Genomic DNA, 21,889 nt, shown 5'->3' with positions numbered 1-21,889 from the left:
AAGACTTGGGGGCAGTGGAAATCTAAGAACAATGAAGAACTACGCAGATGAAGATTTGGTTCCTCCCTGGCGTCTCCCGCAGGTGTGGGCTTGTCCTGGAGCATTACAGCATCAGGGGATCACTGAGGTCTCAGTTGTGACCCGAGGCCAAAATGCAATTATGTCTGGAATGTCGTGGCTGGTCTGTAGACAGCAGAACTAGACCTACTCAAATGATTTTTCCCTAGAATTACGTAGCATTGTTCCCAACAATTGTCCTTACTGGGTTTCTTGCATTCATAGTCCCAGTTTCTTTAACGCCCTTTTTTTTTTTTTTCCTTTCTCATAGCACAGTGCCACTTCACAGACTATTTCCTGTACCTGGTATGCTCTTCTCTACCAGATCCACTAGACTCTCACTCATCATTCAGGACTCCACCCTTCAAGGTGCCTTCCCTAAATTCTAAAGCAGTTTATGCCTTTCTGTGCTCAAATAGCACTTTGGAGGAGTCGCTGGATTGTAATTACTTGTCTACTGGACCCCGGAGGGCATGGCCAGCCTTTTCTTTCTTTGAAGTTTTCCTTCCTAACGTAGCACCACCTGGCACTTCTTCACTCATTCATTCATATCTGTCTCACTGTGCTAGGAAACACCAGTAGTTAAGGCCCATGTCTTGGCAGATCTGCCTCGAAACAAAACGGCTCCACCTTCTTCTACACTCTAGCAAAAAAAAGTTAACTCTCTAAACTCCATTTCAAAATGAAGGCAACTCCCCCTCAAGATTGCCGTGAAGACGACGTAAACTGCCTTAAAAGGAAAATCCTTACCTATAAGGGATCAATCATGGGGCGAAATGCGTTCTCAGCAATCCTATTTTCCGCCCCCGACCCGCACGATGATCCTACTTTCGGCCCCGCACTCTTAGGGTAACGCCTTCTTTAGGGTACTCAGGGTTCTCTCATCCTGGTCCAGCTAGCAAGCAACTGCGGGGTCCCGACACTCAGAAACAATTCCCCTTTCAGCCGCTAAATCTCCCCATTTCCCACCCACCCCCAGCCTAAGGGTGTGTCAAAGAAGCCTGATTTATGCAAATATAAGGTCTGCGTGACTGGCGAGTCCTGCAATTAGAGGACTGACTACCGAGTTTCGGTCGGCTGACGTGCACGTCCGCAGCGGTTGCGGCAGCAGCGCCGGGCCTCTTGCGGGCCGGACGCGGTGAATGAGCCGAGGAACGTCAGGGGCGGGCCCTCTGTGACGCCCACCAGCGCGGGCGTGGCCTGCGCGAGGGGCCTGCAGTTCCCCCGCCTCTCCGCCCGCTCGGCTGCGGAGCTCTTCCCGCCTCCCCTAAGTCCCCGCCCCACCGGGCGAGTCACTTCCGCCACCCCGGGCAGGGGTTGGGGCGGGAGCACGGGGGAGGGCCAGGTCAGAGGGAAGCTCGTCCGCGCCGGAGTAGAGACTACATTTCCCGAGGGGCTTTGGCGACGGCGGCGGCGGGCGCGGCGACGTCCCCCGGAAGTGGAGCCCGGGACTTCCACTCGTGCGTGAGGCGAGCGGAGCCGGAGACTCAACCAGAGGCCGAAGACGGGATCTAACAAGATGGCCGGGCTGCCCCGCAGGATCATCAAGGTAACCGCCCCGGTCGGCCTCCGGCTCCGCACTCTGCGCTCGTCCGTCGGCGGGGCGGGCCGGGCGGCTGCTGTTTCCTCCGGCCGGGGCTGAGCGGTCCGAGGCGGCGCGGAGAGGGTCTGGCCGCCGCGACGAGGGACTTCGAGCGCTGAGGAGGGGGCGCCAGGGCGACTTCCGGCCTCGGCGGGGCGGCCCGGCGGCGGGAACGCGGCTTCCCGACGGCCTGGCAGGCGCCCGGGCAGGTGGCGGGGCTGCGGCTCGGGCCTCCGCGGCCTCCTAGACCACCCTGGGCGAGGCCGCAGGCGCGCGGGAATCGTGGCCCGGACTCGCGGCGGGGGCTGTAACCTAGCGCAATCGCTCACCCCGAAGCCCCGATTCTGCCGGGACTGGAGCAGAGCGCGAGGGGTGCGGCAGCCCGGGTGCAGAATGAATGAACCGGCCGGGCGGGGCCTTGCGCCGAGAGGCGGCCCGGGGAGGCCGCGCGTCCGGCCGCGGTGGGCACAGGTCGCCCCGGCTGCCGGTTGCGGGACTTGGGGGCCCCCGCGCCCCGCTGCCCTCGCTTCCGCGATCTCCTCTCTTCTCTGAATGCGTTTCCGCTCATTATCGCCGCGAAGTGACTTCACTCCGGTTGGCAAACTCTTTCAGAGACGTTTCTGTTCCGAGGAAATAGTTTTAACAGAAGGTTTCGAGAGGGCCGCAGTGATGAGGGATGTTATGGCATCTTTGACCTCCCAATTTCGTGCACTTAAACTATTAAACCGTCCTTTAGCCTTATACTCTGAGAAGTACATATGGAGCCATGAAAAATTCCTTATCTTGGTCTTGTAAAATCTTTACATAACGTCGCTGAGTCCTCAGACTTGCTAAGTCTTTTTTTTGCAATCCATGAAAACTAAGTCTTGAATATATTTTTTGGTCAGTTTTTATAAAAGAAATTAGTTGAACTGCCTTGCTGAGTGTTCCAGTTCAAGTGACTAAATTGCCCGTAAACCTGGCGCGATATACCCTGGTGAACGTGTATTTAATCCTCATTTTTAGAGATGCGTAAGATGTGTAGTGCTTCATGCAGTCACAAGTTTAGCTGAGATTGGGGGTGGGTGATTACGTACTGAAAGGCATTTAACCTTTTTTAAGGTAGAAATTAGAAATGGAAGAACAGATAGTGAGCACTGGAGCCTGATAATTTGAACCTTCGTTGTTGTATTATGCATTTGTCTCAGACTTGCGAGGTTTAACTGTCCTACACGTAGGAAGGTCCTTACAGTGTAGCTTTAGTTAGGATGCAGTCCCATGGACACCGATGATTGTGTTGATTGAGGCCCCAGTGGAAAAATGAGAGCTGCGCCCCAAATATTGTGGAGTTTATTGTTACTTAGGTTATAGAATAAGTACATAACAAATTGACAATGAGGATACTTCTGTAAGATACAGTGAGCTGTTTTCCATTTTTGTTAGATTTGGAAGATATTCTGCAGTAATAGGAAAGCCTTGGATGGTAAAATAAATTCTGTGAAACCTTCTTACAAATTTAAAGAAGTGACTTATAATAAATAGAAGTCCTTATAATTCCCTTAGCATACAATTAAATTTACAGTATTTAATTTTAACCGTTTAAGACAGTGATTAACTTATGCTGCAGTATAATCTTAATTTAGTCTATTTTGTTGGTGGCATCTCTAACGAATGTACCTTGCTTTTATTCGGTAAATGTTAAAATTTGGTGACTTTAGTTTAATATACTTTATATTTGTAAAGGACACTTTTCTCCAGTCCCTAGGAAGGATTAAAAGATTGTAATTTTTTTAGTGTCCATGCTTGTAGTATGTAGGCTGTTGTATAAATTAGTGAAAGTACTTTTTCTTTTGGTACTGCTGGGATTTGAACTCAGGACCTCACGCATTCCAGGCAGGTGCACTAAACTGAGCTACATGCTCAGGCTGAAAATACATTTTTGGGGGGCAGTACTGGGGATTAGGCCTTCGCAATGAATTACATCCCCACTCTTTTTTTTTTTTTTTTAATTTTTTTTGTATTTTGAGATAGGGCCTCGTTAAGTTGCTTATTTGCCCAGGCTGGGCTTGAACTTTCAGTCCTCCTGTCTCAGCCTCTCAGAAGAGTACCACCATGACCAGCTTTTTTTTTTTTAATATCAGAATTTATTTTGAAAAGTTACTACTCTGCCAACCATTGAACAAGGTTTTATGTGGAGTAGAATGGTGGGTGGAGGGCAGCTGTACTGTCTTGAGGTGATAGAAACGTACGTTCATTTATTGGGTTATTTTTTGGTGACTGTTCAGTATTGATTATATATGTGTTACTTTTCTTAGCGAATGGAAGTATTGAGGTAACTTGATTTGGACATATATTAATATGATACTTTCTACATCATAATGGTCCTTATTTACATTTGCAGATTTCTTCAGCCATTTGATCCTTGCAGAACTTTTGACCAGAAATTCTTTTTTGTGAACTAGACAGTATGTTTTACAGTCTAGTAACCAATTCAAATGACTTTCCTAAAGGTCTTAAACTGGCAAGAGGCAGAACTTGGATCTTCCCAGTGTGACACTCCTGTTTCTTGTTATTGGGAAATGACACGGGTATGTCCGAGTACCCTGACAACTGTGAATAACCATATACATAGGTGTCTTTTGAGTTCATTCAGTGGCTCTCACTCTGATTCCTATGTCTGTCCAGTGGCCAATTCTGAAGTATCTACCTTCAAAATGTATTGCCTGATGTGCTGTGTTTGTCTGCTTTACCTTCTTTTGAGGGGGAGATACCGGAGATTGAGCCTTGGGGTACTCTCACTGAGCTACACCCCAGCCCTTTTCATTTTCAGACAGTGTCTCACCAAGTGGCTTAGGCTGGCCTCAAACTTATCATTCTCCTCCTTCAGCCTCCCAACTAGCATGCACCACTGTGTCCTGCTTTTGTTAGCCTTCTTCTTGGAACTGGGGATCGTGTGAGGCAGGCAGTGGAACTACTGAGCTAAATCCCTGGTGTGGCGTATTAGCCTTTTTTAAAAATACAGATGGTGTTACTTCCCTGCTAAAAACTTTACAGAGGTGCTCCACACAAGAGAATCCTGACTTGCTTCTCTGAGCTTATCCCCTGCATCCCTGTTGATTTGCTGTGCCCTCAACAGGAAGTGGCAAGGCTTATTCCTGTCACAAGGCTTCACTCCTTAGTTCGTTGCATTGCACACTTTGGCTTTGTAGCATTCTTTGCTCACACATTTCCTCAGGCCTGCCTTAACTGTTCTGTATAAACCAGCTTCTTTTATTCCTGCTTCCCTTTCTTTTATGTAAACTTAACCATTACTCAGAGATGAGTGACCTGGGCATTGCTCGTTACTACCTAGAATAATTCTTGGCACGTGGTGGGCACTGAAATTTTGTCTGAATAAGCCTTACCTCTTCAGAAAAAAGTTCTAGGACAGTTGTTATTCTGTGTCATAATTTGACAGTGCTGTAGGTTCTGTCTGAACCAGTGTCTGAGCTAAAGCCTCATATTCCTGAATTGAATACGGTGATGCATGGTTGTAATTGTAACACTCTGGGAGGCTGAAGCAGGAGGATGACAAGTTTGGGCTCAGCCTGGGTGACTTAATGAGACTAAGACAAAAAAGAACTAGGAATGTGTGTCATTGTGAAGACCCCGAGTTCAATTCCCAGTTACTCCCTCATCTCCAAGTCTTACTCCACCCAGAAGTTTATTAAAAAACAAAACATGTCAATCTTTTGTATTATTATTATTATTATTATTATTATTATTATTATTTTGGTACCAGGGATCTAACTTGGGACCTTGTGCTTGGGAGGCAGGCGTTAGAGCCACTGACCTAATCCCCGCCCCAATCTTTTGTATTATTGAGTAGGACCTTTACAGCACCATGTATGGAAAGACTCATGGGCGTGTCCAAGCAGTGGCTCATGGGCTGCTTTCCCTATTTTTTTTTTAAATGTAATAATAACAAATATAAAAAAATACAAGAAGTTTTACTGCTTATATATGTTAACTATAGTATGTGTTTTATATGTAGCCCAAAATAATTTTTCTTTACTCAGTGCAGCTCAGGCAAGCCAAAAGGTTGGCCATGCCTTAGGGCGCACAGAGAAAATGAAGACTCTCAGCTGTCTTTCAGCATTCCCTCCTCAGATAACCACTGTTTTTTAATTTTAATTTTTATTTGTTTTTTGAGACAAAGTCTTGCTGTGTAGCCCAGGTTGACCTTAAACTTAGGTCCTCCTGCCTCAGCCTCCTGAATGCTGGGATTACAGGTGTGCCATTGTGCCGGGCTAAACAACCACTGTTTTTGTTTCGTATTCTTCCTCAAAGACTAGAGCAGCTCAGTGCATATATGCTAGTAGACTTCTTCCTCTCCTCGTGTAGTGTAAATACTTTGATTCTCCTCACCCTCCAGCCTCAATTCCAACTAACAATATAACTTTGAAGTGACTTTTTTTTTTTTTGGTTAGACTTTAATTGCTTTTTGGTAACTTGTAGATCTTTCCCCAAGTTGTGCTATCAAACAAGGCTATAAAGAATAGAAACAATGCTGTAATGTAATGAATGAGTATGGCATTTTGTTGTTCTACTTTTAGCTAGAAATTTTAAATTTCTTTTTTCTGTCTCTTCTGGCCAAAATAAATCTCTGATTGACTGAGCAAGTAAAGGTTAAAGTCATTCAGATTAAAAGTTAACGAAAAAATCTATAAAATCAGAGCTCCTCCCTTATCTTGTCATAAAGAAGAACCAGTTATTTTGGGAACACATAAATGAGATCTGTTAAATCTGTTTCAGTTTTATGTGTTACGTCGATATGGTGAAATTCTTTCTCTTCAAAGTTAATCGTGAAAACTAGCGTATAGTCTTAGGAGATAGTGGCAAACTTACTCGAATTGATATTTGCTCGCCTGCTGGGATTAGAATTCCATTTCACCAATCTTTCCCAAAATTTACTTTATATTTGGTGAGCATTTGTTTTCAGATTCTTTTTTTTTGGTACTGGGATCAAACTCGGGTCCTTGAGCTTGTGAGGAAGGCGCTGGAACCACTGAGTGAAATCCCTAGCCCTGTTTTCAGATTCTTAAATGCCTTATTTTGCATTGAAACTTGAGTTCTTTGTGTGTACTGTGATTTTAAAGGAGACATATTTTTCCTGTCACTATTTAACAGCTACTCATTGTAGTACATAAGGTATATTTTTAGTGAGAAATTTAGAAAACTGACTTGTTTTGTAAGACCTGAAAAAAATCTTTGATAATTTTTTCTCATTATAAAAAGGTATGAAAAATGTAAGATGAAAATGGATGTGTTACATTGTAATTAAAATCACCTTTGGTGATAGAACCCTAAGGTTATATAGTAAAAGTTTAATAAGAAACACATTCTTAGTGCTCTTGAATGCTGTACCACCTAAGAATTTTCTGATCTTCCTAGGAAAATTAAATATATATATTTATTATTGTTATTATTTAAAAAATATATGACTTCTGGGAATTTAGATTCTTGCCAAGCTTATTTGTCAATTCCCAAGGTCTCCATGGATTCCCTCTTGAGAATTCCTGGACTGCTTTTGGTAGTGATTAAACTTTTAGGCTACACTGATGGTATTTAATGTCCGATCTAATGTGTTGATTATGAAATGTGAGCATAATTGAAAGTAAATTAAAAATAGTCATCTGAGTGTTAGCTTTTAAGCTCCTCTATGTTGAGCACTTCTTTCAGTCTAGATCGATCAACTCCTACATGATAGAAATGAGTTTTGTGAAATTATCAAGCACTTCTGCGTATTCACCACGTTAAGTGACAGTGACATTAGAAATGTTATGCCTTCCCTTTGATGAGGTTCAGAGTTTAGCTACTCTTATTAGAGTTTTATTATAGAGTTGAAGATTTCTTTGCAGATATATATGAAGGGAGTAGGTATTTAGGGAGTTAGCTAACTTCGGCTGAACTAAGTTCTTCCCAAGGAAGCCTTTAAAAAATATATAATCATGTTTAATTTGTACATTTTATAGGATGTAGAATCACAGTAGTCCAAGAGACTGAGAAATGTGGCCCTAGGGCAGTGATGGCGAACCTTCTGGAGCTTTCAATGATAACAAACAGCTTGCTGTGGCAAGGGTACCATAGGTTCGCCACCTCTGCCCTAGAATCTCTTGTGGCGGAAACAAGATTGCAGGATTGAAAGAATTTGTAACTAGATAGAAGCCCTCAGAATCAACAGAAAGAATTTTTTATTATTCATCCTTTGTAATCTCAAAAGGAGGCTGAGGCAGGAGAATCACAAAGTTCGAGTTCAAGGGCAGCCTGGGCTATGTAGTGAGACCCTGTCTCAAAAAACAAGCCCCCTGGGCTGGGGCTGAAACTATTCTAAATTGCCCTGAGAGTACTTAAGCATAGACATTTTTATAATTCTGAATTGCCCTGTATCAGATATATCTGTAATTCAGATTCTGCTGTAATTTAACGTTTGTTTTCTTTTTGGTGCTGGAGATTGAATCCAGGGCCTTGTACATGCTAAGCATTGCATTCTACCACTGAGCTACACTCCCAGCCCCTAAAGTACTTAGAAACGTAGGCTTCAGAATCTAATGTTGTCATATTCTGCTTTTTAAAAAAAACTTGGCCATTTCTTCTTCACATATGCAAATTCTATACCATATCTGGCAGTTTGGTTAGTTTTAGGCAAATCAATTTGTGTTTTCAAAGTCTTCACAAATCTGGGATTAAAACACATTGTAGTTGACAACACTAAAGAGAAATGCAACAAGTGTTATACGTGTGTCATGAGACCTTGGATGATTTTATTCTCTACAAGTTTCTAAGATTCCTTTTTAGTTTAGAGTCAGGAGAATGTCATTTTGAAGTAACTTTTTGCCAGGTGTGGTTGTACATATCTGTAATCCCAGCACTCTGGAGGCTGAGGCAGGAGGATTGCCCAGTTCGAGTTGAAGGCCAGCCTGAACTACATAGTGAATTCAAGGCCAGCCTGAACTATATGAGACCCTCTCTCAAACAAAGCCTCCTAAAAAAGAAGGTAACTTGATGACCCTTTGAGTTGGATAACCATCTTAAAATGAGGCAGAGACAGTGGCTTTAGTAAACTGCTAATAGCCCAAAGCAATCTTTAATAGCAGTGTGATTTATTCTTTTTTATGACATACTCAAGATGTGTTTCAGTTAACCTTAATTGGACATTTATTGAATGCCTAATTATGTAGGCATCACTAAGCCAGGTGAACAAGATAGGAATCCTTATCTATTGGGAAACAGTTTTGAAATTATAAATTACTGGGTGTGTGGAGCCGGGGATTTAGCTCACTGGTGCCACCATCTGCCTTGTAAGCACAAGGTCCTGAGTATGATTCCCTGGTACCAAAAAAAGAAAAGAAAAATTACTGGGTGTGTTATGAAAGAGGAATTGCAGGGACTTAACCGTAGTCTAAGGAAGAGTATCTGTTGAGGAAGTGTTCTTCAACTTGAAAAGTTGGAGTTGACCAGGCCAAGAGAACCTAAGAGAGTGAGTTTTGGTTAAAGGGCAGGAAGTATGAAAGCTGGAGGAAGAGACAGACAGTAGCATATTCTAGAAATTCAGGGTGTGATGGATAATACTTTATAGTTGTTAGGGTCCTATAAAAAACTTTAACTGCTTTATTACTAAATTCAGAGTTGGCATTAAGAACTATTGGGCAAACAAAGCATTGTTGACTTTTTTAAGTTGTAAAATTGAGATTTAGTCTGCAGATTATATTCACCAGAGTGTAGTGTGATGACTATCCCTTTTTCTTTTTTTGATACCAGGGATTGAACTCAGGACCTCGTGCTTGCCAGGCAGGTGCTGTGATGCTGAGCTACATCCCCAGCCCATGACTATTCTTGCATTGAAGTTGGTTAGACTTTTTTGTTATGTAAAGAAACATATCTTATTATATGTACTAGGCCCTATCTAAGCATGTTATATGAATTAAGTTCTGACAGCAATCTGATGGTGTGGATATTAGTTTCTTTTTACAGGTAAAGTATCCTCCATGAAGAAGTAATTTGTAGAGCCATGATTTGAACCCAGGTGTCTTGTGTCAGAACATATCTGCTGCTGGATAATATCTGACAGTGTGTGTGTTTTTATATTGTTTGGGCAAATAAAAACATATCCAGAGTGCTTAGCCTTCTTATCAGAATTCTCCATATTGTAGTTAAACTAGAGGCCTTTGGATACATGTGATACCCATTCAGTAATGTAGTTCATTAATAGAGTTTGCCTTTAGGTAGAATGTCCCTGGTTTGGTGACATGGTCCTTTCTTGCCCACTGTGGTTGCTGGATTTGGGGGAATTTCTGGCTCTATGAGAAGGGGATATACAGCAGTTACTCCTGTCTTTTCCTGCTGCTTGTTACCAGCAAAATAGATTTGTGCTATCACTGGATGAGACTATTCTAATGACAATTCTAATGATAGTTTTAAATGAGAATGTTTTTACTCAGTAAGCCTAAATATAGATTGGAATAATCTTGTGCTCATTGATATATTAAAGACTTAGGGCACCTGACTTAATTTCTCCCATTTGGAGAAACTAAGAAAAAGAACTTTTCCTGTATAATCCTTGTATGCCTGCAAATAAAATTATTGCTTTGGCTTTTAGGAAAAGTTATTCCTTTTCACAGTTGGAGACATAGTGATTTACAGCTATAAAGCTTGGCATCTACCTTGGGCTATAAAGGACCTATTCCTATGTATTTATTTGGCAGATGGAGGGGTCAAACCCAGGGTCTCATTCATACTGGGCAAGTGTTCTACCACTAAACTATATCCCTGTCCCAAAGAGCTATTTTTATTAAGTAACACTTTTTGTTACTTACCACTTACGACTTTGTTGTGGTTCAGATAAGGGTTTAAAAAAAAATTTTATCCCCCCCCCCCTTAAACCCCTTTTACTCCATAAGGGTTAAATTAAAAGCACTAGGAGCTCTCTTTAGGTGCCTGCCAGTGACTGATTCAAGAAGAGATATTGGTCAAACCATGCCTGTTTCTTATCAGAATCTTCTGCTTCGTTTGGCAGGGCTGATGATGCATTGATGGGTTGTAGGAACTACAAGATATTTTCTCTGAATACTTGTTTATAATTTGAGTACTTGGTTCATGGTTATGTATCAGAATTCTCTGGGGTGTTTGTAAATTTGACAGTTTCCTGCCCCAACATGTTTTTTTGGTTTTTTTTTAAAGATCTCCAGGACGGGGTGTAGCTCAGTGGCACCATGCCTGCCTGGCAAGTGCAAGGTTCTGAGTTCAATACCTGGTACTGCAGGGGGAAAGAAAATGTCCAGATGGTTGGAGTGTGCGTATTACAGAAACACTGGTCTTGTGTATGCTTGGCTTCAGTGCAAAGATGGGTAGATGTGGAGACATTTTTAGAGGGTAACAGTTGAACAGTTTTGAAGGGTAAGTAGAAAAGTGGGGTGGGGAGTAAAATACCATTCTAGGTTTAGACATACCAAACTCTAGGGAGGTTTTCAGTAGTGCTAAAACTGTACCATGAGTCAGCATATCTGTGCTTGAACTATAGATATTTAGCATCAAATTTTAATTTGAAGTTTCTTTTCTTCAGAACTATGTTATATATTAAAAAGATATTTTTTTAGTCTTGCTATGTAGTTCAGGCTGACCTTGACCTCACTATGTAGCCCAGGTAGGCCTCAAACTCATGGTATCCCCCTGCCTCAGCCTAGTGCTGGGATTACATCCATGCACCACCAGGCCTGGCCCAGGGTTTTTTGACCTATAATTTACATACTATAAAATTCACCCTTTTTAAATTTGTAATTTAGTAGACTTTATTATATTCACAAGGCTTTGTGAACATCACCACTATGAAGATTTTTATCACCCCCAAAAGGAAAGCCTGTACCCACTGGAATCACTGTCCATCCCCACTCCCGTCCTCCAATCACCACTGCTCTACTTTCAGTCTGTGGATTTGCCTATAGTGCACATTCCATGGCATCATACACTATCTATGTGGCCTTTTCCGTTAGGCTTCTAACGCCTAGCATGTTTCCAAGGTTCATCTGCAATGAAGCACATATTAAGACTTCATTTTCTTGTCATTTTTATTTTTAGCTGAAGCTTTTTTCTAAATATGTTTAAGAAATAATGATAAAGCAAGGGAGAAGTTTTAGGAGACAGGTAATCTGTATTGGCACCCATAAAACTAGTTAGTAACGTTTGATTCCTGCATTGTTTTAGAGCATTAAAGAAATATCCTTCAGGCCTTGTGAGCCATTGTTCTTTGTTTTTAAGTAGTTTTTTGCAGGAGTAAATATTTATCTTTTAATGAGTAGATTTTGGGGGAAAATGTCAATATGATTGCTGGAGACTTGAGCCAACTCTGAAATCAGATTTGGGTTTATTCTAATCTCAGTGACTAGGAGATTGTGTCCTTGACCAGTTTACTTACTTTCCCTGGGCCTTGGTTATTCCTCGTGTCTATTTAAAATTAGAGAATTATGATCCAAGAGGCTGTGATCATGTAATTCTAGTAGTGGTTTTTCTCTTTGGCTTTTCAACAGACTCTCTGGACTTCCAAAAAAATAAAAATGTACAAATGCTCAAAGCAGTGGCAGTGTGCCAAAATACAGTAAATTATAACTTTCCAGTATAACTAATAAAAAGACCTGTATCAATGGTTATGATAGTTTTTAATCTTTTAAGTGTTCATGTTCTCATAGGTTCAGACCTTGAACCTTTTTTCATTATATATTCATCTGAACACACTCACTTTCCTGGTTTCAGTCCACATCAGTCAGTGATGCAAAATTTTACCAGCAAGTTTTAGGCCTCCCCAGTCACCTATTTTTTTATCTCCACATAGATGTCTTGCAGACATTTTGAAGCCAACTTTGTTTTTACAGTGGAATGTTTCCATTTTGCAGCTTCCGATCTTGCATGTGTATCAGCACTGCTATGGTTTCTTCTTGCTTTTTCACACCAGTATTAGCGCAGTTGCCTGAAATCCCTTCCCTTTTCCAGAATTTGTAGGTGGACTTCTATCCTCTTCTGGAATTTTTTTTTTTTTTTTTGGCAGTAATCTCAGAACTCATTACCTGCCCCCATGTTTTCACTGTCACACACAGACACACACACTTTATTTTTCACACTATGTTATTTCCTTGACATTTCCTTCCTTATGCTCTCTTGCCTGTGTAGTCTGATGCTATCTTCCAGTCACAATGATGAATTTTCCCACCTTTGAATTGTACCATGTCTGAGTCTCCAAGGGGAAAAAGTGATGAGTAAGCTGGTTCAGTGTTGAATGAATTGCAGATTGGGCTAATGTCCTTCAGAGAAATTGGGTGAGGGTGATGCTTATAGGCACCCCAGGTGATAAGCCTGAAGTGTCAGGAATCCTTGCAGTTTCTCTTTAGCATAGCAGAGCTTATAAGAGCTCAGAGTCCCACCTCCAGAATCACAGTGTATGTAAGAGTGAGACAGATTGACTTTGTATCTGACACTAATTTTTTAGTGTGGAAGTTTATTTTAAAGGTAGAACACTGCCTGACATGGTCAGCCCATGATTGACAGGGAAGGGTGAGAAGCCTTTGAGATGTGGCAGTACTTGGCTGGACTTCTGTCCTCTGGAACTAAGATTTATAGGGTTGTGGTTTTTGTTGTTCTTTTTAACTTAGCTCGTGTTTGACTTTCAGTTTTTTAGAGAGAGCATGGTATGCTGTAGAGAAATGTCTTTGTTCTAAATCAGTTGAATTCTCCTACTTCATACTTAGGGCTGGCTATTCCTTCAGTCCCAGGAAAGAGAATTTTGTTCCTGCCTTCAAATGAGGATGTTAGAGAAGAATGAACCATTAGAGAAAGAGAATGCCAAGGGAGACAGGCAGAAGGTTCCTCGATAGTTTGTCCTCTTCTGTATTTGTTAACTTGCCTTCACTGGTCCCCAAGGACTGTCAACAGATGAAGAAACTTTTTCTGTTTTATAACTTTGTCATTCTCTGAGCATGGATCCATAGGTGTGAAGCACCGAGGTTGCTAAAGATTGAAATTTCTGTCTAGCAAGGGGAAGTTTGAAATAAGCCCTTTGACACTGGATTTTAAATCCATGTTCTGCCATTTGAGGGGTTGCTGAGGATATTTCTGTAAGTCTTCAGAGATGGATCTGAAAATTAAACAACATATATGAATATACAAATCAATGTTAAGGATGAATCTATGTGTCAGTCCCTTCATCTCAGAATTCTGGCTAAATTTGTCTAGCTTTACTGTTTATTAGCCTCTGAAATTCCAGTGCTCTACCCTAGAGTTTGGCCAGTTATCAGATAGTGTAAGATCTTGAGATTTTCTTTTGTCTGTGGTTCTTTGATTGTACATGCTGTTATATCTAAAGATTCTGCTTGACCCTTTCAACAGTTTCTATGGAAGAATCCACTAATTGCAAGCATTTTTCAGGTTTGGGGGTTTTATTGAGATTTAGGGTTAGGGTTGGTACATACAATGCAGCAAATGGCCATGACCCACCTCCTTGGCTCTTGGTATTTTTCCCTCTTCTCCCAACTTTCCTGTTGTATTGCTCCATTGCTCAAATTCTTTAAACAGGATGCCTAGCTAGACAGTGTAGTTCTTGACCCCAAATCCAAACAAATGCTGTTCCCAAATTAAGATGCATTTGCCGGATGTGGTACTGCATGCCTGTAATCTGGGAGGCTGAGGCAAGAGGATTGCTGGGAGTTCCAGGCCAGCCTGAACTGCATCAAAAAAAAAAAAAAAGAAAGAAAAGAAAAGAAAAAAAATTAAGATGCATTTCCTGCTCTCGGTGAACTCAAGATGCATGTAGCATTTTTCTTTTAAGTCAACTTTATTAATGTTTATATAATTAAGAACACCTTTTTAAAGTTTGTTTTGATAAATATATATAGATATGAAACCATTACCTTAGGCTACAGAACATTCATTATACCTCACTGTAGCCCAACGCTTAAATTAAGAGATTATACTGTTTTGAAGTGTGCTTTCACTTGTACAAAATGAGTGTTTTTCTTTGATGTTACACCTTACACTTAAAAGAATCTTTTTCCTGTAGGCTTTGATATGATCATTATGATTGTGATTCAGAAGATACACCTTTGAGAGTTTTTCCTTAGGATAAATTCTAAGAAGTAGAATTGTTAGTGAACAATTTTATGGTCTCAGCAGCTGTGTATGTCAGAGCCAGTTCTCCTCAACACCAAATATTATTAGCATTGCCTTTTATGTTTATGAGTTGTGAATATTAACAATTGTCTTGATAATAAGATATCTCTTTTGAAATAGGGTTACTCAGATGCTGCTTTTCTTAGGTGATGTTACTTTCTTGTTTTTTTGGATAATGCTATATTTTACATCTAAAATGTCCCACGAAAGTCTCAGGTGTCAGTAGTGGGGCCTGACTGGAGGAAGCTGGTCACTGAGGGCGTTACTTAAAAAGGTGTGTTCTTGTCCTTGGGCCCTCCTTTTGCTCACCACTTCCTGACTTCCATGGATTGAGCAATTTTCTTCCATCAGGCCCTTCCGTTGTTCTGTTTCTGCCTTCTATCCCAAGGGGCATAACGTAAATTTTGTCACACAGGCGAAGAAACTTGGGTGTATAATGCCCACTTTTATTATTTAGAATACTTTTATTGATGAGTTATTAATTTTAATTTTGAGTTTTATTAAACAATTGGAACTTAACAGGAAAATATAAAAAAATAAAGTATTGAATTTATTGAGTGTTCATAAAAAAGCATCAATTTTCATCATCAACTGTTTTTTGGTGCATGAAATCTAAAAAGTAATAACAAAAATAAATTCCTATATGAACTACAATGAAAATGCCAGTAGCATTCTACAAAAAATAATAATCTTAACTTCAATTATCACACCTAAGGCACTTTTTACACATGATGACAGCACGTGTTTTGCTTTCCTGGTCTTTTTGTAGGACATATTTGATATCTCACTTGTCTTGCTGTTTTGTCAGGATGTTCTTATTATATCACACAATGTGTAGTTAACAGGAGCATCAAATATCATAAAGTATTAAATTCTTATGTGTTTAGAATAAACATCAACATTTTCACATCAGCTGTTTACTTTCTTACAAAACCTAAAAGATAACATCAGAAATAAAAGCATATGAACTACAATATAAATACAAGCAAAAGTATACTGCAGAAATAATCTTTGCTTCAACTGTCACACCCAGGTAGTTTTCACACATGAAAACTGCATGCTCCATACACATGAATTGCTTACACTGATAGCATGAATGTTTTGTTTTCCTGTCCTTTCTTGCAGGACACGGTTGACTTTTTGGTTTTCCTGTTGTCTGAGTTAGGTCTTTGTGATGCTGCACTTGCCTGTTCACCTATCAGCTCACCAGTGTGCTCTACAATTTTTTTGCGTAGTTCCCTGGGCAAAAACATTTTGTTTTTCCTCTGATGTAAATGATCTCTTATGAGTTCCAGTCCCAATCTTCTAAGAAAATTTCTCTGTGGTATTTTGCATTTGTTATTTTCTTTGTAAACTATCAAACTATGCCACACATTTTTAGGATTGAGTAAAACACAATCATTGTGTTTCGAGTGACATTATAGTTGCTGCATAATTCCTCAACAACATCTATTCCACCTTTGGTTTTATTGTGGAAAGTTTCCATCTTAGGCTTCCATTTTGTCGAGATTTGCTTATCAATATTTCCATCGTGGTGCAATGTTGACATCAGCAGTACCAGTTTCCATATACGAGGGCAATATAAATCTTTCTGAAATCCAAAGATTTTACTATACTTTTCTCTGTTTTGAAATTGCAACTTTTCATTTGGAAGTTCTGGTTTATTTCTATTGTACAGTTCCTACGCTGGTCAACTTGTGCTCTGTTAGCAAATTTAACATCAGTTGGAAACTGGTAAACCAATTATCGAATGTCACATTCCAATTTGGGAGACGGGAGCAACAAGTCTGTTCACAACATCATTTGGCTTACTACTATATGAATAAGGAGTTGGTGGCTGAGTTCCAGGGTAGTTTCTAAATTGAAAGCATAATAAGTCTTTGCATCTACAAGGGCATCTTTATGCCATATTTTGATCCATTGCTTTTCCATAAGTCTTTCACATTCCTGTGATGACCATGAGAAATCCCTACTAAGTACAGCAGACCTATGAATCCTTTCAGTTTTGCTAGTGATGTGTAAAAATAAGTACATTTTTAAATATAGCTATTACTGCATATAGAGCATTTTACTTGTATTTCAGCCTTGGTGTATCTCACATCTTACAGCATTTCATCTGTTACAATTTCCAACATTGAATGGCAGTGCTGGCTTTCTGTCCAATAGGTTTCACCCTTGCCAAGATCCTCATATTTTGGGACCTAGTTCTAACATTGGATCATTCCATTTGGTTGGGTGACCATTTTGCAACATTTTGACTGGTCACATATGCACTCACATTGCTGTTTTCTTCATCTAAATCAATGACTTCTGCATTCCTGTGTTTGTATCAGTCCATTCTTGCTGCATTTCACTGTCACAGGAACTTTGGCTCACAGGGCCAATGTCAAAGTCATTGTCATCTTCATCATCCATGCATGAGTAATCTGATGATTCACTTTTGACCTCCAAAACTTGCAAATTTGGTTTTTCATGTGGCATTGTACTGAATTAGGCTACTTCTACTAGAAAAATCAAAAGAAAAACAAATCCTAAATGCACAGAAATTTAGCAATGAGCATTTCATGCGTAAAACTCACCTATTGCTGCTTTGGAGCTCCTGTTCATACCTTGCTGTTCATCCGCCAAGTGGGTGAATGTGCCGATAGGTTTTGGCTTTCCCTAGGTGCAGCTTCTGTGAGTCACACACATTCCATTATGATAAAATACATGTTTTTGTAGCAAAAGACTAGTCTGGGTATACTTTACCCCCGTGATGCTCAGGTAAACCTATGCAAAACTTGTTGGAGCATTATATGGGTAAAAATCCCCGTTTGACACTTTTGCACAGGAGCATACACCTTGCTGTTCATTGTATCAAGTGAGTAAACACAAAGATTCCTTTCTGTATCCCCCAGGCACAGTTACCAAGATGCACAGCTGGCTACTATTATTTCAAAGTACAAATTTTTAGTAGAAAATTATGGGGTGGGTTGTTGTAACCCAATGTTATGCCCTTTGGGCTAGCCAGCCAACCACGAACTGAACCCATGAGAAACTGAGACAAATAAACCTCTCCTTTAAGTTGTAGGTGTTGATTATGTGTTTGCCCCATTGACAGGAAAGTCACTAATAAAGATAAGTAGTAAATACATGTACTATAAAAGGGTGTACTCATTGAGAAATGCCTTCCACCTCTGTATACCAGCCACCTAATTCCCTATGTTAAGAAAGTCACTGTTTATGGAAAAAGGGTTGAGGTTAATTTTTTATATACAGATACCAGGTGTTCTAGTGCCATTTGCTGAAGATGCTATCTCTTCCTCGGCTCTTGAATCGAGTTTATATTCTATAAAATGCTAATGTTAAATAATCTTTCAAAATTCAGTGGACCATATATGTGTGGTTCTATTTCTAGATTCTCTGTTTTATTCCAATGATCTGTATGTCTTTCCTTACACCAACACTGCCTTGATTACTGTAGCTTTAGAAGAAGTCTTAAAATTGGGTGCTAAATGTCTTCCAACACTGTTTTTGTTTTTGGCTTTTCTGGGTCCTTTGTACTCCTACATAACTTTTAAATTTCAGTATCCAGTTCTTCATTTATAATAAGTATACACAGACCTGAATTTTTATATATACCTTGTGTTTTCTAATCCTGATAAATTCAAGTACAAGTTCCAGGGGCTTCTAGAGGTTTCTTAGTATTTTCTCTGTAGATGATCATTTCATCTACATATAAAGATTTTGCTTCTGCCGTGCCAATCCCATCCTAGTTGTGTCATTTTATTGCCAGACTATTTTGGTGGGGCCTAGGTTTCAAAGTTTAATGGGCAGATGAAGACTAAGCATATCTACCCTTGTTCCCCACCTTAAGGAGAAAGCATTGTATCTTCTCCATTCATACAAGGCATTCTCGCTGGAAGTATGGAGTACATGTCTTTAATCTATTGAGAAGGTTCTGTTCTACTTCTAGTCTCCTGATAGCTTTTACCATGAACAGCTGTAGAATTTGGTCCAATACTTTTTCTCCAACTAGTGACAGGATCATATGGCTTTTTCCTTTCCTCTGTTAAAATGATGACTTTTGGGGGTTGATCTTCCAATGCTGAACCAACACTGCCATCCCTATAACAAAACCACTTTCTACATCCTGCCAGATCTGACTTCTAATAGTTTGTTTTGTTAAACAAATTTCTATCTATGTTCATACTTTTTTCTTCTATTATCTTTATCCAATTTTAGGATTAGCACAATGTTGAGTTCCTAAAATGAGGGGAGAAGTGTTCCTTCTTTTTTCTACTTTAATTGTTTGATATAATTTATCAGTTAAAATGTTTATGAGCCTGCTGTTGTCATTTAGGTAGGTTTTCAAGCTAGGAATATACTTTCTTTAATAGGTGCTATTCAAATTTTGTAGTTCCTCCAGAGTTAGTTTCATTAATTTGTCTTCTAAGTTACTTCTTAGAAGTTGTCAAATTTATTTCAAAACAGATTTTTGTAATATGCTTTCTATATCCTTTTAAATTCTGTAAAATCTGTGGTAATGTCTCCTAGATCTTAATGTTGTAATTTTAAAAATGTATAACTGATATTGTGTAACAGGAAGACAAAGTCTAAAAGAGCAGGGGAATTGGGAGGAGTAGGGGAAGGGAAAAAAGGGAAAGGAAAAACTATGAGAAGAGGAAAAAAATGGAAACAAGGTCTTTGCAAATAGGGAAGGGTGGAGGGGGTGAAGGGAGGGCAAGGGAAGGGGAAAAAAATAAGAACCAAGAGACTCATGTAATGGTACAAGATCCCAATGATGAATGTAACTATTGTATACCTAAAATGTACCAATAAAGTTAATGGGGAAAAAAAAAGAAAAAGAAAATCACTGTTTAAATCTGTTATTTTAAGGGTAATTTTTTATGATTACCTTGTAGCCTGTTAATCGTATAATCTCATGTTATTGGTTTATATTGCTAGCAAGAACTAAGTCCAGTGTTGATACATTCTTTAAGAGACTCAGTATCTACAGGAAGTAGATTAATTTGGACCAGTATTATCTACACGGGGTACCATCATAATACATCTGCTTCCTTGTATAAATCTATACTTGGGCCAGGGAAGCTCAATGGTGCCGCTGCCTGCCTCGAAAGTGCAAGGTCCTGAGTTCGATCTCTGGTACAAAAAAAAAAAAGGACCAGGGATTTAGCTCAGTGGTTCTGCCGCCTGCCTCCTGAGTTTGATCCTGGTTACCCAGATAACTAAATAAATCTATACTTATTCAAAGTGTCTAGATCCTTTCTTTCTTTGGCTTAGTAGTACAGAAAGAATAACCTTCTGAAATCACAGAAGAAATACAATCTGCTGAGTTATATACTCCAGCTGGGTCTCTTAAGACTTTAGCTTTCAGACCAAATTATAATCTGTGAAGTATTAAAGTCTCTAACTTTAAGTTTGGTTTCTTAAGCAATATAATTTCAAATTGTTTTAAAGACCTTGAGGTGTAGAGTACAGTCTTTTAATATGTGAACTAATCATATTGAGGAAAACCATGATAGGATTGTCAAATGCTGCTAGAAGGGGCAAAAAAATTTAAGTATGATACAGTATCTCCAGGCTTAGCATTTGGTCCTTTTAAGTGTACAACCTATAGAATAAATACAATGGCTAAGACTATTGAGTAGAAGTGTGATATGGCTTATGAAGAGAATGAAAAGTCCCTTTTCCCACATATTCCTACAATTTACAACCAGGGTAAAGTCTTAGGCCTACTATTTTTGGAGGTTCTTGGATTTCCACTTCCCCAGTCAGTACAGTAATTGTCTTTCCTCTGTGGGTTTGGTCCCAGTGGTTCTCCAGTTGATCTCTTCAGTCAGCGGTGTGGAATGTGAGACTGTGGTGGTCAGCATTAAGTGGTCAATGACTAAGGGATGGCTTTCTAGTGAACATTCACCCCTACTTTTCAACAGTGTACTATGGCATTTAGTAAACTGCTTACATCTTAATTGACAGCTGATTTTCAAAATGGTAGAAAGGCTGCTTTTTATGGCTAAAATAATGTGTGGCTCAAATGGTTTTACATTAATTCTTAATGTCTAGAACAAAATTCTGTTAGAAGGAATGGGGAGATATGTGGTCAAATTGTAGAACCTGGGGCCAAACTTTATTTTTTTAATCTGCTTAATAACCTAACTCTAGTATGGTTGGAAGGAGTAGACTACGAAGAGGAGCTTAACCTAATACTCAGCTTTATTTTTGTAATCCTCCTGCCTTTCGAGTGCTGAGACTACAGGCATGCACCACCACTTCTGGCCTGAGGACATTTTTACCATGAATTTCATGAGTGTCTTATGAAGGGGTAATCTTTAACTGTGATGCCAGTATTTGTGAAGTCTTCTTAAAAACTTAGAGATAAAAGGTAGAGAGTTAGCTGTAATCCCACCACTCAAGAGGCTGAGGCAGAAGGATCACTACAAGTTCAAGGTCTGCCTGGGCTACTAGTGAGACCCTATCTCCAAAAAAAAAGAGGAAATTTAAAGGTGAAGGGTTTTCTTTGTATTTTTTTACTTTTTAATTTCAGTAGTACATGTTTACAGCACTGAAAGACCATATTCATCATAGCGAGTTGGTACATGTACATAACACATCTTAATCATTTTTTAAAATTTCCTCCCCTTCCCATCTCCTCCCTCTCACTCTCCATCTCTTGGTCCCTTTCCCTTTTGCAAAGAAGATCTGTCTCCCTGTTTCCTGTCATCTGTCTTTTATTTTTCTTTTTAATGTATTTATATTTTGGGTTTCTCGTATAAGAGAAACCATATGATATTTAAGCTTGTGTGTCTGATTTATTTTATTTAACATTGTGGTCTCAAGGTGCATCCATTTTCCTGCAGACAAGTAAAGTTTATCATTCTTTATGGCAGAGTAGCACTGCATTTTCTTTATCCATTCATCCGTTGATGAACATAAAGGCTGCTTCCCAGATTTAGCTGTTACGAAGATTTCATCCTCGGTAACACAGTCTTTTTTGTTTTTTCTTCTTCTTCTCTGTATCTTCCTAAGAAATTGTGGCTTAAGGGTTGAGAGTAGTTGCTGAGGTATATGTGAACCATT

The 21,889-nt window shown here is 39.7% G+C and overlaps 1 protein-coding gene across 1 annotated transcript in view; it reads left to right on the top strand.

The window, feature by feature from the left end:
• The first annotated feature begins 1,270 nt into the window (after positions 1–1,270).
• Positions 1,271–21,889, top strand: part of Ube2n (ubiquitin conjugating enzyme E2 N) — a 28,261-nt gene continuing 7,642 nt past the window's right edge. The window contains exon 1 of the mRNA XM_004844968.4: positions 1,271–1,606. Coding sequence (XP_004845025.1) covers positions 1,577–1,606 — 30 coding nt within the window. The 5' untranslated portion in view covers positions 1,271–1,576. The remainder of the gene's footprint in view (positions 1,607–21,889) is intronic.

Source organism: Heterocephalus glaber, unplaced genomic scaffold, assembly GCF_053883595.1.
Source record: "Heterocephalus glaber isolate CG9 unplaced genomic scaffold, H.glaber_assembly_v1.0 deba00001572, whole genome shotgun sequence".
In the NCBI taxonomy this organism is placed as follows: domain Eukaryota; kingdom Metazoa; phylum Chordata; class Mammalia; order Rodentia; family Bathyergidae; genus Heterocephalus; species Heterocephalus glaber.
The sequence above is the reverse complement of the archived record's forward strand: the minus strand, read 5'-3'. Positions and strand labels throughout refer to the sequence as shown.